General features: G+C 43.0%; 1 protein-coding gene and 1 pseudogene across 2 annotated transcripts in view; both read right to left on the reverse strand.

Moving 5' to 3' along the window:
• RPP30 (ribonuclease P/MRP subunit p30) overlaps window positions 1-18941 on the reverse strand; it is a 54821-nt gene that overhangs the window by 25760 nt on the left and 10120 nt on the right. The window contains exons 2-3 of one of the 2 annotated variants that reach the window (XM_089692761.1): window positions 13434-13516; window positions 2012-2067 (exon numbers count right to left, since the gene is read on the reverse strand). In XM_089692761.1, the coding sequence (XP_089548887.1) occupies window positions 2012-2067; window positions 13434-13515 (138 nt within the window). In that variant the 5' untranslated portion in view covers window position 13516. The remainder of the gene's footprint in view (window positions 1-2011; window positions 2068-13433; window positions 13517-18941) is intronic. The other variant, XM_089692763.1, reaches the window with a different exon arrangement.
• Window positions 12082-12197, reverse strand: LOC149449775 (U2 spliceosomal RNA; annotated as a pseudogene).

Consider the following 18941-nt stretch of genomic DNA (forward strand, 5'->3'; position numbering starts at 1 on the left):
GAAGTCAGAACTCGTCCCCATACTGTGAAAGTGAATGAGAAAATACTAAAGCCAGACAATCTATATCCAAGCTATTACTTGCTATGAACAAGCAGAGGGAACACACTGACTTTTCATTCTCCCACAGAATCCTGCACAGCAATACACTCGCAATCAATGCAACTCAGGAGCAATGCACGCCGCCCCCCCCCCCCCCCCCCCCCAGGCCTGTTCTGTTATGAGGCCGGACTACAACTGCAGTGATGTTAGGGCCCTGCTGTCAGCATGCTTTGCTGGGCACCTTTAATGCACTGGCAGATGCAACGTTTAGTAATTTTCATCAATCATTACTGAACCTTAATGATGTTGCTATGAAGGCAGAGCCCCACACATCCCACTAAAATCAGAGAATAACAGAATCCCCCAGAATTCGATCAGCCATGACACCACAAACTGCAGCCACAACGTGTGAGCCCATTGTTACAAAGTAAGGCAAACAAACAACAGAGGGAATAGAACTACACTAATACCCAGTGAAAACAACAAAAACACTTGAAAGTGTACAATACCTTTAACCATTTCAATTCTGGACACTTTCACCCCCTTCCTGTCCAGGCCAATTTTCAGCTTTCAGCGCTATCACACTTTGAATGACAATTGCGCGGTCATGCAACACTGTACCCATATGGATTTTTTAGGACACAGCGGGTACCGGATTGCGGTGCCGTGCGCTCCCAGGGATCGTGCACAGGCAGTTAATGTGGGGGCCGTTTGTAAATGGCAACCCGCTTCGGCACTGCTCCCATCCAGCCGTTTATGTACATGGGTTAGACGGGAAGTGGTTAAAGTAGATCTAAACTCTAACTGGATGACATTAAAAGACCAATTTAAAATGTTGAGCAGATGTCACTGTCTACCCTGTTATACTTCACTGGGCTGCGTACACCACAGCCCATGTATAAAATGCACTGTATGGTTCGCTAAACACACAACTGCCATGTTTCTTTTCTTTTGTAAAATACTAATCTTTTCATCCTTTTTTTATATCTCAGCACTGATTTTCAACCACTTTCTGTCTACATGCACTTGCTCCCATGGTGTCTGCATGACACTGTTCAGGATGTTGACAACAGTGCAACATGCCTGTCAATTGTATGCTGGCACTGACACCAGATGCCTGGTACACACATTCAGTTATTTTTCCATTCAGCTCAGCAGGCTGAACAAAAAAAAAAACAGAGATTGCTGTACTAAGTGATGTTAGTGCAGCAATCTCTCCACTTGTGCCTTTGTGTTCTGACAGGGACTCACCGCCCCCATCTTCTACCTTCCTAGCCGGTTTTCCACCATGCCCTTTCAACAAAAGCCAGTACTTACACCGGCTTCTGTCAGGACAGCTGTACACATGATCCAAATGTCAGCTGGTTCCTGCTGAACGGGCTGATATTCGGACCGTGTGCACCCAAGCTTTAGACAGGGGCAGGGCATTGTCACACCATTACAAGAGCAAGGACAATAATGGCAGGATTACCAGTTATTATTTTAAAGAAAGCTGTAGATTTAAAAGCACTGAAAATTACTTGTGAAATTGCATTAACATATTAAAAATGATATAAGATATTTGTGATTTGCTTTACATCTACTTAAACAGCCACTCATATACAGAATTTAAAGCTTCCCTTTGGGCAGCGAAAATAAATTATCCTTGCAGTAGAGCCTCCCTGCACTGCAAGGGTTAAATGCTTGTCACTTACCTTAGTTCAAGCTCTGGCAGGCTTCCATGCTGTGTGACTGGAACCCCGAAGCCGCTTTCCATCGCTGCTCCACCAGTCACAGGATGACATCATTATGCACAATGCAAGATAAGCAGTCCTGCATTGTGTGCAAGGATGACAAGGGTCCACCCGTAACGGAGAGAAGAGGACAGCGCTGGCTGCAGATCGACCAAGGAGATTATAGCTTACTCCTCTTCCCCTAGATTTAACAAGCATTTCACCCCACATAGAAGTAAATACACAAATAAAAAACTTACCATTTTCTTCTTTTCAAATGCAGCTACATGATTGATAGCAACAGCAGAGTAGCCAACTACATAGGGGAAAGATAAAAACATAACATTAATCGGTTTGGAAATGCAGTGCATGATATTAAATTAGAAAGCAATATCCTGAAATGTTTCCTGGTGCTTAAAGTAACACAGAGCAGTAACCTCAATAGTTTTAGAAGTCACAAGGCAGCCTATAGGGCACAAACAACAAAACAGAAAGTCCGGGGACATCAGATTGAACAAAGACTATCAGCTATGTTGGTATTATCTTACATCTACCACTCTGTATTCATTATATCACAATGTGAGCTAATACTTCTTCCACTACTCTAAATACAATGTAAAATACTAGTATGAGTATGTTGGGAACACAGTGTTGATTACCGTTCAAGTAGTCACAGGCACCAACTGCCCAAATAACTGTATAAATGTAATTGACCAAATTAAAATATAAACACTATCTGGCTGCTGCACATCGATTTCATGTCTTCACCGTCTGAACCATATAAAATGGTTTTCATGATTATAGCGAAGTTCCACTCACCCTGTCAAAAATTAAAAGTAAAGGGTCTGAATACTTAAGTACACGTGATATTTAATTTTTTTTTTTTTTTATAAATTCTCAGACATTTCTAAAACTGTGTTCTCACTTCATCATTATGGGGTACAGAGTGTAGATTAATGAGAAAAAAAATAATTTAAACAACTGTAGCATTAGGCTCCAACATAACAAAATTGAAAAAAGTGAAGGGGGTCTGAATACTTTATGAATGCACTGTACATTTTTATTGGTTGATTTATAAGTTAGTGCAGTTCAAGGGACTCCGTCATGGGAAAATGATAGGGCTTGCTATTGCTGAACTCTCCTTCGGTTAGTTGCCTGGCTATCATTCAAATGCTTTGGTCTCAACGTTTCTGAGTCACTGACCCAGAACAAGTTTAGAGTTAAAGCCTAAATAAAGTGCACTTGCTGGGCGCACTGTATTAACTGTTCCTGTAATGGGACAGGGACTTCCAACTGAGAGCTGCTCTGCTGTTCATGGAAGCTTCACATGCATTCATAGAACACAAAGATGACTGTGAATGGCTCAGCCCCAGCAATCTATTCCAAGAGTGCGACAGGAAGTCCCCATCCCACTGCCAGAATACAGTACGGTATATTGTATGTAGCTGAAGCTACACACAGTTAAAGTGGTTCTAAAGGTTCAGTTTTTTCTTTGTCCCAGCCAATAAGAGAGAGACAGTGCTGGATCGAGATCGGTTAGGGGGGCAGCACTCGAAAAGGTTTTTATTTACCTTCACTTTCACCCTTTACAACCACTTTAATACAGTACATTCAGCAAGCACACCTGATAGTGCAGTAGTTTGTCTGGGCCAGCATGGCCACAGGCCATACATTGATCAAATTTCAGCCAAATTTCAGAAAGTGTGCAGCTGCCCCCCTTCGTCAGAGAGTGATCACTTTGCTGACTTCTGTCTCTCTTCTATAATTTAGGTCATGTTCTTCTCTTCTATAATTTAGGTCATGCTGAAAAAAAAATTAAAGGTAACCTGTAAGAAAAGAAATATGTAAGTTGATAGGACTTTTTTTTTTGTCATACCCATCCTGGCTTCACTAACTAGCGAGTAAATTACCTGCAATGTCAACGGAAGAAAGCAAGTTCAGTCTTGAACTTGGCTGCTTGCTTTTTCCAGGTCATTGACTAACTGCAGAGTGAGGCCTTTTTTGCAACATGGTGAAAAATCACAAAACTGTAAATAAAAGCTATATATTAAAACTAGAAGGCTGCCTGCCTTGAGGGGCCATACAATTTAAATCCACCTTGCCAGCAAACCAAAATGTACGTTTTGAAGTATCACAATGCACAGATGGGAATCTCCCGTGCATTGTGGTGTGCTGCAATGAAAGAAAAAAAAAAAGGTAATGTGCATTTTTTGCTGTTGTGGTGCATTGGGAGCATGCTCAAAATTAATGGCACCACAATACCCAAATGCATTTAAAGGGCATAACTGCAATGTGTGCATTGCACTATGGTGCATATGTGCACTTTATTTTTCACTTAAGTATTATCACCAAGCAAGAAAAGCCTCCAGGAGACAGTATATTACCAAGTCCTCAAAACAGACCTCTCACACTTCCCCTTTCTGATAAATAAAAAGATTGGAGACACAGAGCCCTCAACCTCCTTCTTCCCAGCACTAAATAACAATGAACAAGAAAATAATAACGAACACCGAAATGCTCAATACTGAAGTTTTCCTTGTTCAATAGAAGAATAGTAAACATAAGAGGAATGTTTTACCTCCCTGTTCATCTAAAAAGTAAAGCTAACAAGAAGAAACAAGGAGGCCGGAGGTAGAGCAGCAGTGCCAGAGGGCACACAAAAGGAATGAGATGGCAGGGAGAAACAGCTGAGACAGCGGGCAGTGGGGAGCCCACAGTAGTAGTAGAGCAGTGGGCAGCGGTGGACTGAATTGCATGTAATCTGCGACTTGCCAATGATTGCTCACAGCTATTCATGAATCATCAGAGGCCGGGGCTCTATAGTCTCTGCAGCATCTATGAGCTTTAAGTCTAAAGTAAATGCCATGGTGCAAGGGCTACTGAGCTAGTCTGCTGCAGGCAATACTGTTCTGACATAACCCTTAGGTCCACTGCAGTGAAAACGTTAAAGCACACATATCCTGACAGCATTATGTAAGCTACCACTGAAGACCACTGTTTTCACAGGCTGCATGCTGATCTAAAAAGCTCCACGTATCCATGTATACAGATTGGAGTTCTAATACTCATGTACATGAACTCTAACTCGCTACACTTGTAGCATGCTTGCCATGAGTCTGTGATTTAGAAGTACAGAAGTCACACAGATCCAGGCAATTTCAGAAGATGAACAACAACGGCAGCCCCATACTTCTCTTAGGAGAATGTAAAAATCAGAATGAGATATAAAATGACCTGTGATTAAAGCTGTGAAAGCAATTAAAAAGTGAAAAAAGAAGATGAGATGGCTGCAACAAAACCTATGTAATTTGACTGGAAATTATAGAGCAGATAATGTATTTTTAAACAAATTATATATATTGTGATGAAGCGCTCAACTTATATAGTGTGTAAAATTCCTTCTTACATCAAAAATATTGTGAAATTACCAAAATAAATAAATGCTTAATTCCCTCTTAAATTCTAACAACCTATACAGATAACTAGTGCAAGATTCCCACACACAGATTATAAGCCCCCTAGTGGTAAACCGTGATAGTTAACTAATAACACTTTATCTGTGCAAAGTGATAGATATATCCGATTACATGAAATAAAACAGTTCAAAAAACAGTTCAAAAAAACTTGTGATGCCACACTGTGCAAAATAATAATAAGTGTTCAATACACAGTGATTATAACTTCACTCCATGCTGCAATTGTGCTCTTCGTGATACTCTGATGTGACTCCCCTGGATTTAGCCAAAATGCCCCCTCACCTTCCACATTCGACCCTTGCGGGTCACAAAGCTTTAAATATATAATATCTCAGCCCGGTTTTCATACTCCACTGACTCCACCGACTCAATTAAGATCCTCCTCCAAGCAATGAATTCCTCTCAGATCACTTTCCTCACAATATGGACTCAAACACAGGACGTATATGCAAGACAAAGACAGACCTCCATAGTGCAATACTGTTTTAATGCACTTTAAGATAGAAACGAATAACACTCACATATCCTCCAACAGAGAAAAGCAGTTTCCCATGTGCTATGGGTGTACTCAGGTGTACAAAGATGGCGTCCGAACCTGGAACCGGAAGTACGTCACCCCTTGACCGGAAATGCGCGTTGCGCCACGATCACGTGGCTTCTTCAGGATCCTGAAGAAGCCACGTGATCGTGGCGCAACGCGTCAACGCATTTCCGGTCAAGGGGTGACGTACTTCCGGTTCCGGACGCCATCTTTGTACACCTGAGTACACCCATAGCACATGGGAAACTGCTTTTCTCTGTTGGAGGATATGTGAGTGTTATTCGTTTCTATCTTAAAGTGCATTAAAACAGTATTGCACTATGGAGGTCTGTCTTTGTCTTGCATATACGTCCTGTGTTTGAGTCCATATTGTGAGGAAAGTGATCTGAGAGGAATTCATTGCTTGGAGGAGGATCTTAATTGAGTCGGTGGAGTCAGTGGAGTATGAAAACCGGGCTGAGATATTATATATTTAAAGCTTTGTGACCCGCAAGGGTCGAATGTGGAAGGTGAGAGGGCATTTTGGCTAAATCCAGGGGAGTCACATCAGAGTATCACAAAGAGCACAATTGCAGCATGGAGTGAAGTTATAATCACTGTGTATTGAACACTTATTATTATTTTGCACAGTGTGGCATCACAAGTTTTTTTGAACTGTTTTTTGAACTGTTTTATTTCATGTAATCGGATATATCTATCACTTTGCACAGATAAAGTGTTATTAGTTAACTATCACGGTATACCACTAGGGGGCTTATAATCTGTGTGTGGGAATCTTGCACTAGTTATCTGTATAGGTTGTTAGAATTTAAGAGGGAATTAAGCATTTATTTATTTTGGTAATTTCACAATATTTTTGATGTAAGAAGGAATTTTACACACTATATAAGTTGAGCGCTTCATCACAATATATATAATTTGTTTGCACATATCTTAAGATATAAAGAATAGGTGATAGCAGCTGACTTTAGGTTAAAGGTTCTGTGGAGCGCAGGGGGATCCTTTCTAAATGTATTTTTAAAGTTCACCTATCCATTACATTATGTATGTCTTTTTCACAGTGCGATCAAACCTGCCATTTTCTGTGAAATTATTCCATCATTTAGTTTTTACTATCCATATACCTTGTTCTCATTTTAGAGATCCAGAGATCTACGCAGATCTAAAATTATGAAAGTGAAGTCATAAAAAGACAATCACTGGACACCGCATTTATTTCCAGAAGGTTCTGTATGTACAATTGCACAGGAAAACATACAATAGGAAGACACCAAGACACGTTTACAATCTGAAGCTTACTATACTTATACTCTGATTCTACAAACCCCATAAAATGTAGTGATCTATTCAATATGTATTCACTCAGGCAGGTCTTTGCATGATTTAGTTGTCAGGAGATCTAAAGCACATTGAGTTCAATTCACAAAGCGGTATCTACCGCAGTTCTTAAAGCAGTACCTCTAAAATACCTCTTAAAAGTGCAGGCCGGGGTTTTTTTTTTTTGAATTGTCAAACACTGGCTGTGTGTTTTTATTTACTTTGCACATTTTTTTCATGAATAAGTAGAGGTGCCATGTAAACCATACTCACATGGGGGGGCTGGGATCTGGCGCCCCCTTGTTAAAGGGGGATTCCAGATAGCAATAAGCCCCCCAACCCGCAGACCCCCACAATGTGTGTGTTTTTATGCAGTCAGCAGGAAACCCCACTGAAAGCAGATGCGTTATGGTCAAGAATGCGGTAGCCTCCTGCTCCTCAACAACCATATTTACTGGTCATTAAGGACACTTGCAGCCGCCCACACCTTAAAGCGGAGCTCCACCCAAAAGGGGAAGTTCTGCTTTAAGTCTTTGTTCCCCGCTCCCCATTAAGTATTTGCACCTATGGGGAGTGGGGGGCAGCAGGTACCCGAATTTGACAGGTATCAGCTCCCACGTCCGCTGTGATTGCCTAAGGCTACCAGAAGCGGAAGTTGTCCTCCCCCCTCTCTCCCCGTAGTCTTGTGGGACACATGACAGGTCACAGAAGACAACAGGGCCATTCACAAAGTGCAGCACTTCTTGCGCATGCGGAGAGGGCACCTGGCTATGAAGCTGGCGAGAGAAGATGGCCAGTGAAACCAGCGGTTGGTGAGGACGCCGCTGGACCGAGGAACAGGTAAGTGGTTGTATTTTTAAAGTCAGCAGCTATAGTTTTTAGCTGCTGACTTTTATTTTTTTTTTCTTTCCCAGGTGGAGCTCCGCTTTAACAACTAGCTAAAATCAAACACCTTAATTATCGCTTGCCAGGACCGCTACGTATTGACTGCGTGCATTTATTTATTATTTCCTTTTGTGAATTAACTAATACCATTGCTTGAGGTATTTATTGTTTTTATATTTTGAGGTAAATACCACACAATGGAATAGTGAACTGTCATCTGAAGCATCACATGCGATATATAGGAAAAATGTTTCTGATCACCTAAACACCGCAAGCAATCTGCTTTAATGAATGGAGACCATTGTAACACATACAGTCATCTTAAAAGATATACGGGGGTTGGACAAAAAGGAAAAAACTACACGATTTGCAGGTGTGAAAGTGATGACATGTTTCGCATTGAAAACGGAAGTGATATAACATTCTTTTGCTTCTGCTGTGTGATGAGACACCTAGCTAACAGGTGTGACGTGTCACTTTCGTCATTATTTCAGGTACTTATATAGCGCTGTCAATTTACGCAGCGCTTTACACATATATATTGTACATACATATCAGTCCCTAACCCTCAAGGGGCGTACAATCTAAGGTCCCTAACTTGCTTTCATACATACAAATATTAGGGCCAATTTAGACAGGATCCAATTAACCTACCAGCATGTCTTTGGAGTGTGGGAAGAAACCGGAGTACCCGGAGGAAACACACGCAGTCACAAGGAGAACATGCAAACTCCAGGCAGGTGGTGTAGTGGTTGGGATTCGAACCAATGACCCTAGTACTGCCAGGCGGACGTGCTAACCATTTAGCCACTGTGCTGCCCTACATTCACTGCATGCACTGCTAGCAATACGGAGTCATGTCAGAGCTTACTGAGCTTCAAAGAGGGCAAATTGTTGGTGCCCACTTAGCTGACACCTCTGTGACTGAAGCTGCCAATTTATTTGCCGTATCGCGAGGTACAGTATGAAACATTATGACGGCATATCACTGTGTGCACAATTATTAGGCAAGTTGTATTTTTGAAGATTAATTTCATGATTGAACAACTCCAGTGCTTTCAGTTAATCCAAAATGTTAATAAACCTCAAACCTGAATATTTAAGAAAGTAAAAGTGAGGTTTTGGCTTTCTTATGAGAACATCTACAGTATGTGTGCACAATTATTGGGCAACTATTAGTTTGTAGAATTATTATGCAACTAAATGAAAATGTTCCCATCTCTTTTGTTTATTATTCTCACTTTAACAGAAGAAAATAAACAACTAAAAATTTACAAATACACATTTCTGACATTTAGGGTTGCACTGATGCCTGAAACCAATACCTTCAGGCTTGGTTCTTTCAGCTAACAGTGGGATTCCCCAGCTGACGGCTGAAATGTGAAAAATAGAATGCCAGCAATTATTGGTTGTTATGGACCGGCCGCCTTGTCCTTACCAACCTATAACTCATTCAGCTGTCAGCGGGGTTCCTGCTGACAACTGAAGTGTAAACAAAACCAGGGGCAGGAGCAGCAAATCTTCACCTGTGGAGTCTGTCCTGCATGGAGGAACAGCCTGGATGCCTAGCACAGTCCACCACATGAAGACTCTCTCAGCCTCAGAGCTCCCCTCCTCCCTCCATAATCTCTGCTGTGTGTGCAGACAGGCAAAACACTTTTTTGCTGGAGTCTGCCATCCTACAGAGGTGCCTGTTGTTACCCCCCTGTGCTGCCTGCCAGGAAAAGGAGCACGTCCTACAGAGGAACCTGTTGTTACCCCCCTGTGCTGCCTGCCAGGAAAAGGAGCACATCCTACAGAGGAACCTGTTGTTACCCCTCTGTGCTGCCTGCCAGGAAAAGGAGCACGTCCTACAGAGGAGCCTGTTGTTACCCCCCTGTGCTGCCTGCCAGGAAAAGGAGCACGTCCTACAGAGGAGCCTGTTGTTACCCCCCTGTGCTGCCTGCCAGGAAAAGGAGCACACTGCTGACTGGCTAATGAGGTTTAACCCTGTGCTGTCCTGTGAGAGCTGGCTGAGGCTGTAATTAGGAGTCCAGTGTTTAACCCTCTGCTGCCTGCAGGGAGAGGAGGCACAATGGCTAATCAGGCTAGACTGACACCCATGACTAGGACACTGCACTGTAATGAGGACCATTGTCATATATATATATATTTATTTATTTCAGGTACTTATATAGCGCCATCAATTTACGCCGCGCTTTATATATATATTGTATATTCACTTCAGTCCCTAACGCTCAAGGGGCGTACAGTCTAAGGTCCCTAACTCACATTCATACATACACATACTAGGGCCAATTTGGACAGAAGATATATATATATATATATATATATATATATATATGTATGTATGATGTGGGTGGGCATTTCCTTGTTCTGTGTAAGCTGAGGAATGGTGGGATTTGTAGTGCCATAGAGAATCCTCTTCACTCCATCTCTCTCTCCTGTCTCTTCTCTATCTTTGTCCCCCCACACTATTCCCCCCCCCCTTTCTCTCTCTCGCTGTCCTCTTGCTTTCACTCTTTTGTTTCCCTCTCCCTGCACCCACACTCCACTCTCATCCTGACCTCTGCACCCCCCCCCCTCCCTGCTCTTCTTCATGATCTCCCTGTCAGCAATAGGTAACGGGGAGTACTTAATAAAAATTATCGGTACTTGTACTCATTGCTAAAAAAAAGTGGTATCAGTGCATCCCTGACATTTCAAAAAAATAAATCAGTTACCAATATAGCCACTCTTCTTTTCGATAACAGTCATAAACCTTCCATTCATGGAGTCTGTCAGTGGTGGTCGGGTTTCAGCCTCCCTTACATTGATTCTGAGCACTGAACACCTTGTACTTTTGGGCACTCCGGGTAGGATGCAGTTCTGGAATATGACAGCACTGGAGGATAATGGGTTCCTGGTAGCTTCACGTTTGATTCTACTCAAATCTTTGGCAGTTAATCTAAGTCCTTTTTTTCTCAACACGTTTCTTATGACCCTGTTGACTATTTGCAACAAAACGTTTGATGGTTTGGTGATCACGCCCCAACATCTAAGCAATTTCACGAGTGCTGCATACCTCTGAAATACTTTTTTTTTTACAATGTTTGACTTTTCAGAGTTAGTTCAGGGAGAAGTGCAGCCAAAGCTTTTTTAGCTGTACTTCTACTGTGGATCACAGGAGTGCAGTTTGTTCTGTACTCCTGTGACCAGTTTTCAGCTGACAGCAGGCCGAAGCCCACTGTTGGTTGACGTCATTCTTTTTTTTTTTTTTTTTTAAGTCCGCAAACGTGCAACTATATCGAAAAAACCCGTAAGTGTCCGCAAAAAAGTGCAAGTGCAAAACACCACACGAAAAACGTGCACTTAGGGGTGTGCTGTGTCCTACCCCTAGAGGGGCTTGGACCGCTGTCCCTGATCCCCCGGGGCACGAAGCTCCTGACGGGGACTAGGTTCCCACTTGGTCCTCCTGGCCAAAAGGCCTGGTGGACCACCGTTCTCTATGCCAAGCCGAAGCCGGACATTCAGTACTAGGCAAGGGGACTCTCCCGAAGAAGAGTCCTCTAGGGATCAGGGGAGGAAGGAACCGTATGGCCACACATCCTCCCCCTAGACTTCAGGGTAGGCCCGAGGACCCACACCCTCCATCCGTGAAAACACACACATAAGGCAAAGAAAAAGTGACAAACGTGGGAGTGATAATAAATAAATAAATAAGAAAAGTAAGAAAAAAATAATAAAAATGGTACCGTGCCGAAATGTGCACAGACCAGGCCCTGAGGCCCGTAGCAAAAATTGCCCTGGACTTAGCCAAAAGGCCTGGTCCTTAGGGCGCTGTGCAAAAAGAGGTGTAAAAACAGTGGCCAAGTGTCATCTTCACACCGTGGGGTCCCACACCCAAGTGTTACTAGTGACACCCCTGAGCGCGTCTCCTCAGGGGGCACTGAGTTTGCGGACTTTTTGCCTCCCCAGCCCCTGGCCAGACCAAGGTAGCATGTTCAGATCAGGAGGTACTGGGTCTTTCCAGTCTTCCCAGAGGAATTACTCCCAAGGCCCCAGAACGAATCATGGCGCTCCCTGGTTTCTGTCCCTCCGGTACTAGCCTTCCGGACCCCCATCATACCAGTGAGGGTACTATACAACAACCATCCCCGCAAAGCTAGAATGGTCGGGAGCACCCCCACTGGACACTGATAAGAACAGATACTACACTTGATCTTAGCCAAAAGGCCGAGAAGCGATTGACGTCATTCAGCCAGTCCAGGCTGGGGTAAGTTTTTGACTTTAAAATCTGGATCCACCACTAAGTCTGGAGCAGCACCTGCTTCAGCCTCTCAGCAATCCGCTGAGAGCCTGAGCCAGCTGCTCCCTCTTCCTCCACAGCCCAGAGCTTCAGTGAGCACACGGGGCAGAACAGACAGCGGTCACTGACAGTCACTGCTCTCTGCTCAGAGCGGCTATGAGAACTCAGCGATCATGTGAGTTCTCACCCTTAAGAGCCGGCAGGGGACAAATGCAGCATCCACCTAGGTAAGTATAATTTTCGGAAAAAAAACAAACCCCATACTTCTCTTTTAAATCTCTTTTTTGGCCCATTTTGCCTGAGGAAAAGAAGATGCCTAAAAATGATGCACACGTTGATATTGGATGTTGATCTTCTTAGGCTGCACCTTCCCTCATTACACAAATACACATCACCTGATATGTTTAAATCCAATAAGCATTCAAATTTATACAGCTTGGAGTTGGACAATATGCATACAAATGATGAGTTGGTCAAAATACACAATTGCCTAATAATTGTGCACACAGTGTACAGTTTCTGGGAAACCGTTGTTTGATAAGTATAAGCGTGGTGGACATGGTGAACTGACCAAAAGAGACAAAAGAACATCGCGCAGGACTGTGACCGGAAATAAGAAAACAACTGCTGCAAAAGTAACTGCAGAGCTCAATCTCAGTCTTCACATGACAAAGATTGAGCTCTGTGGTCCCTTTTGTAGCAGTTGTTTTCTTATTCCGGGTCACAGTTCTGTCCTTTTTTTTTCCAATGTCCTTTATCTATTTTGGTCAGTTGACCATGTCGACAGCACCCATGCTTATCAGACAACGTTTTCCCGGAAACTGTATATGTCGTCATAACCTTTGAGACTGTACCTCGCGACACGGCTAATAAATTGGCATCTTCAGTCAGAGGCACCAGCTAAGCAGGCATCAACAATTTGCCCTCTTTGAAGCTCAGTAAGCTCTGACATGACTCTGTATTACTAGCAGCCCATGACGAAAGTGAGGCTTCCCACCTGTTAGCTAGGTGTCTCATCACACAGTGGAAGCAAAAGAGCATTACATCACTTTCACTTTCAATGTGAAACATGTTGTCACTTTCACACCTGCAGATCATGTAGCGTCTTAATTTTTTTGTCTAACCCCTGGACTTCAGATTGTAAGCTGTGTGACATGTGTAACTGCAATACTTACGATGTGCTGCCATCTCAATAATACTTTGTAGCTTCTTTACATCTGTGCAGTTCATAATACTGAGATCCATGAATGTGGCCATTCTGAAATTAGGAATATATATGCAAAACAAAATATCAAACACTGAACATGTTTATTTCAATTACACACTGACTTACTACATAGCGTCAACAAAGCCTATAATATACCTAAAACAGAAAGTTTAGTAGACTAACCACACCAAGACAATCATAAAATTGATTGCACTAGGGGGCGCATGCGCGGCCGGCTCACGGATGGACGCTAGGCTGTGAGCGCTCCGTCCACCTGCCAGCATCAGAGCGGCACACACCGGCCCAGGGAGTTACTAATCATACAGTGACATAACCGGAGGGTGCCCGCACCTCTCCGACCATGCCCCGCAGGAGAAAAACCCCGGAGCAGCCGGGGAAACTAACTTTATTCTTCCCGGCGCTCAATCCGGGAATCCAAGATGGCGCCGGCTGCAGCACCCAGGGAGAAAGCAGGAGACACGAGGGGGACTACATGGCCCAGCAAGTAGACGCCAGGCTGAGGCATCCACTCTATCCAGGGGACCCTGGAGAGTTGTCACCAACACTATCCCCCACGACCAGTAGCCCAGCCAAATCTCGGCCACGACTTGACCATGACCTTGACCCCGTATGTCAGGCCCAAAACTTCCCGCCTCAGTCAACTTCCACAATCCTGCCTGACAGATTCATTCCCAGCGTTAGACCAACCGCTGACGGAAATCTCCATGAAAAACGTGTTGACACTATTGCGGCAAACCTTACATAACGACATCTCAGTATCGCTAAACCAAATTACTAATGCGGTACAAACACAAGAACGCAGAATACGGCACATCGAACTTAATATGGGGGATGTAATATCTGCACATAACGATTTGATCGATGCCCACGCGGACCATTCATCTGACATCGAACAAATTAATTTAAAACTAGCTGACCTGGAAGATCGCTCGCGTCGCAACAACATCAAATTTAGAGGGATCCCTGAATCAATCACAGGCGAGGCACTATTGCCCTATATACAGCAGTATATCCAACTTCTTATCCCATCACTTCCTAATCTGGAGATGGCGATAGATCGAGCACACCGGCTACCAAAACCCTCATTTCTGTCAGCATCTATTCCAAGAGATGTACTGGCTCGTATTCATTTCTACCATATCAAAGAAAGAATTATGACGACTGCTAGGAATCCACCCCCGCTGCCACCATCACACGCTAATCTCCGACTGTACGCAGACCTATCCAAAGCCACACTTCTCAACAGGAAAAAAATGATTTCCATTACCAAAGCTTTACGAAATCATGGCATATCGTACCAGTGGGGTTTCCCCACAAAGCTAACAGTAAGACATCAAGGAAGGATCTTCACGATTAAATCCCTGGAGGCTGGCCTGGAACTACTCAAAGTATGGAACATCTTACCCGCGGATGCACAGGAAACGACATCCGCCTCCATTTTACCTATGGAGGCAACATAACCACCATAATGTCAAACTTTGCGCTTTGATAAGCCTATATTTCTCCCTAGAGGCCACTCTTTTGCATACCACTATCTGGCGATCGGCCATACCTAATGACTCGTGTTCTAAGTTTCTACAGTTGGCATGACCCCCTTGGAGGTCAAAGCCGGTTCAAAACCCCCAGTTACCAAGTGGCAGTTGCAGCTACTTGGTCTACTTGCATTGTCTGCAAGTTTTTTTTTATCCTTTTTTGTGCTCCTTCCCCCCTTCCACCCCAGCACCACCAGCTGCTTATTTACATTCTAAGATATGGAAATCCTACACATCCAGGGAAAACGTCCTCCAAATCCCCCATCGAACCTATCCCACAATACGATAGTTTCACTTCTTTCCTCCTTCAGAAGATACCCACTAAGCCACGATCCCCCCAAATAACGACGCTACTATGCAAACACCTGGGGAAAACATGTACAAATGATTAATATTACATCCCTAAACGTACGAGGCCTAAACTCCCCATTTAAGAGATCGATGCTCGCCAAAGAAATCCGGAAGTCCCAGGCTGATGTAATCTTTATGCAGGAATCACATTTTGCTACAGACAAAACCCCCAAACTATACCTCCATCATTTCACCCAAATATTTCTGGCGACAAATGTCAAGAAAAAGAATGGAGTTATCACTGCCATAAATTACTCTATTCCACTCCACATTATTTCGGAAACAGCTGATCCGCAAGGACGCTACCATATCCTGATATGTCAAATAAACGACATAACCTACACCTTAGTGAACGTCTATGGACCAAATAGCAAACAGCTGAGCTTCTACCACAAACTATACAAGATCGTTGAACGGTGTAAACAAGGTAGACTTATTATCGGTGGCGAATTTAATGTCCTGAATAATCCTTCCTTAGACTCCTCCTCTGGCCAAAGATCCACCAAATTAAACCTCAATCGTTTTTTGCATGACCACGATCTATATGATATCTGGAGATGCCAACACGACACAGAAAGAGACTATACATACTTCTCCCCTCCACACCTATCGTACTCAAGAATAGACTTTTTCATTACTGACAAGTGGACTTTACAACATGTTACGTCATCCAAAATCGGTACTATATCCTGGTCTGACCACGCCCCTATCAACATATCCTTGGACAGCAAACGACGACCGGCAATCCCGCTTATATGGAGATTGAACTCTACACTCCTGAAGAACCCGGAGAACCAGAAACACCTGCTAGACGCCCATAATCTTTTCTTTGAAACCAATTCTACACCCGATATTTCTATTACTACGCTCTGGCTAACATATAAGGCCTACATGAGAGGTATTCTCAAACAACTCAACTCACGCACTAACAGGCAACGCACACAACAAATTGACCAACTACTCAGTTCCATTCAATTACATGAAGAGATCAACAAAAAAAACCAAACTCCACCACATCAGCAGCACTAAATACAGATAGAAACAAATTACGCACCATATTACTCCACGAATATGACACCAATCTTCAAAAAAAGGAAAGCACTCGGGAACAAAACGAACGCATTATTATCTAAAAGTGTTAAACAAAAGCGACTTAAAACTAAAATTCTTACAATCCAACACCCCGTCACGCGTTCCCCTCTAATAAACCCACAGGATATAGCCAACGCATTTGCATCTTATTACCAATCATTATATAACATTAAAGATGACCCACATACAACCCAACCAACGATTGTATCTATTGAAAACTTTCTATCCAATACTAACTTACCCCAAATTACCCAATCTCAACTTGAAACCATTTCTGTACCAATTTCTACCATGGAAATTGAAAAAGCCATAAAAAGTCTCCCCCTACACAAATCACCAGGGAACGACGGCTTTACAAACGAATTTTATAAAACATTTGCGCCCAATCTAACGCATCATTTAGCTACCCTATTTAACCTTGTTGCCTCTCGCGGGGAATTTCCCCCTGATATGCTCCAATCAATAATCACTACAATCCCAAAACCAGGCAAAGATCCCCAGCTAGTCCAGAACTACAGACCGATTTCACTTCTCAATACAGATATAAAAATATATGCCAAAATAATAGCCCAGAGACTCCTTCCTCACTTGCCTACATTGATTCACCCAGATCAAGTGGGGTTTATACCGGGAAGACAAGCCCCTGACGCTACCAGACGTATTATATCCCTTCTGCACCATCTCGAAACTAATAAGAAACCATCTCTCCTACTGTCGTTAGATGCAGAAAAAGCATTTGATAGAATACATTGGCAATTTATGACATTAACACTCCAAAAATTTGGAATAACAGACTGGATGCTATCAGCAATTCTATCACTCTATTCAAACCCCTCAGCTAAAGTTCTAACTAATGGCACGCTTTCACAATCCTTTTCTATTTCCAACGGGACCAGGCAGGGCTGCCCACTATCGCCTATTATTTTCGCACTACTCATTGAACCACTAGCTTCCAACCTTAGAAAAGACTTAAATTTCACAGGCATCAATTTTCTCCAGAAAGAACATAAAATTAGTCTCTTTGCAGACGATATTATCCTAATGGTTACAAACCCATCCAAGTCGCTTCAGGCCATCCGTACACAGATTCATAGATACGCGGCAGTCTCCTATTATAAGCTTAATGAACCCAAATCGTCTATATTAAACCTCTACACACCCACAGGAACACAAAAAGTTCTCTCCCAACGTTTCCCGTTCACTTGGGAAACACACAGTATTCCCTACCTGGGGATTAAACTTTCTACCTCAACTAACCAACTTTACAACAATAACTTCATACCTCTACTTAAAACTATACCACATGAGCTCAAATACCTCCGTACGACTACATTATCGACACTTGGCAGAATAGCCACTCTAAAAATGTGCATACTACCCAAAATTCTTTACATATTTCGGACACTTCCTATCCCAGTCCCTTCCTCCTTTTTCTCTAAACTACAAGCAATATTAAACAAACTTATGTGGAATTCAAAAAACCCAGATACACTACGAACCTACTCATACGTCCACCTTCGAGGGGAGGAGCTGGACTCCCTCACTTGAAATCGTACTATCAAGCTGTTTTGTTGGACCAGATTTTCTTTTGGTGGCATCCTTCCGCTGAGAAGATCTGGTCCACTATGGAAGCATCCATATTCCTACCACACAAAATAACTGACATACTACTCATACCACAAACGGCACAAGCTAAACCTCTACACAAACACCCTTGCATACAAGCCTCTTTATGTGCCTGGCTCGACTTTTTAAATCATAACCAGTTAAATCAAAATACTGTGCGAGCCCCGGTCCCACTGTCCTCCCTACACCGCATCATCCCACAACTAAATCTAACAAGGTGGAAAACTGCTGGCTTACTACATATTCACGATATCTACACTAATCACAAGCTTGACTCATTTCCCACTATCCAAAAGAACTTCCATCTCCCAGACAGGGAGCAATTTACATACATGCGGATAGCCCATGTACTACAAAAAAACCTCATACCATCAGACGTAAAAGTCCCAGTATCTATGCACCAATTCTTCCAGATGGCCACTTACCCAAAAAAAGGAATTTCAAACTTTTACACAACTATAATTGGAACTCTATTTCCCACAAATACCACCTCAATAGCCAATTGGGGAAAACACCTTCTTCCAATAGCACCACTTACCTGGGAAAAAACATTCACTATTACTTTCAAAGCCTCAAAGTGTAGTTCTCATTGGGAAACGTATTTAAAAATTCTCCATCAGGGGTGCCTAACCCCCTCCAAACTATCCCTCTATTACCCCCAGCTTTCGCAAACATGCTGGAGACACTGTGGAGAGACAGGTTCTCTACTTCACTTACTCTGGATGTGTAAGTCCCTCAAATCATACTGGAACAAGGTGTTCCAGATAATCTCCTCAATTGCGGAAACACAAATATCCCTGAATCCAGCACTAGCCCTTCTTCACATCGGGATTGATAAATATCCTACGAACTCA

This window comes from Staurois parvus, unplaced genomic scaffold (genome assembly GCF_062004578.1).
Source record: "Staurois parvus isolate SC_StPar_1 unplaced genomic scaffold, SC_StPar_1.0 ptg000604l, whole genome shotgun sequence".
Taxonomy (NCBI): Eukaryota; Metazoa; Chordata; class Amphibia; order Anura; family Ranidae; genus Staurois; species Staurois parvus.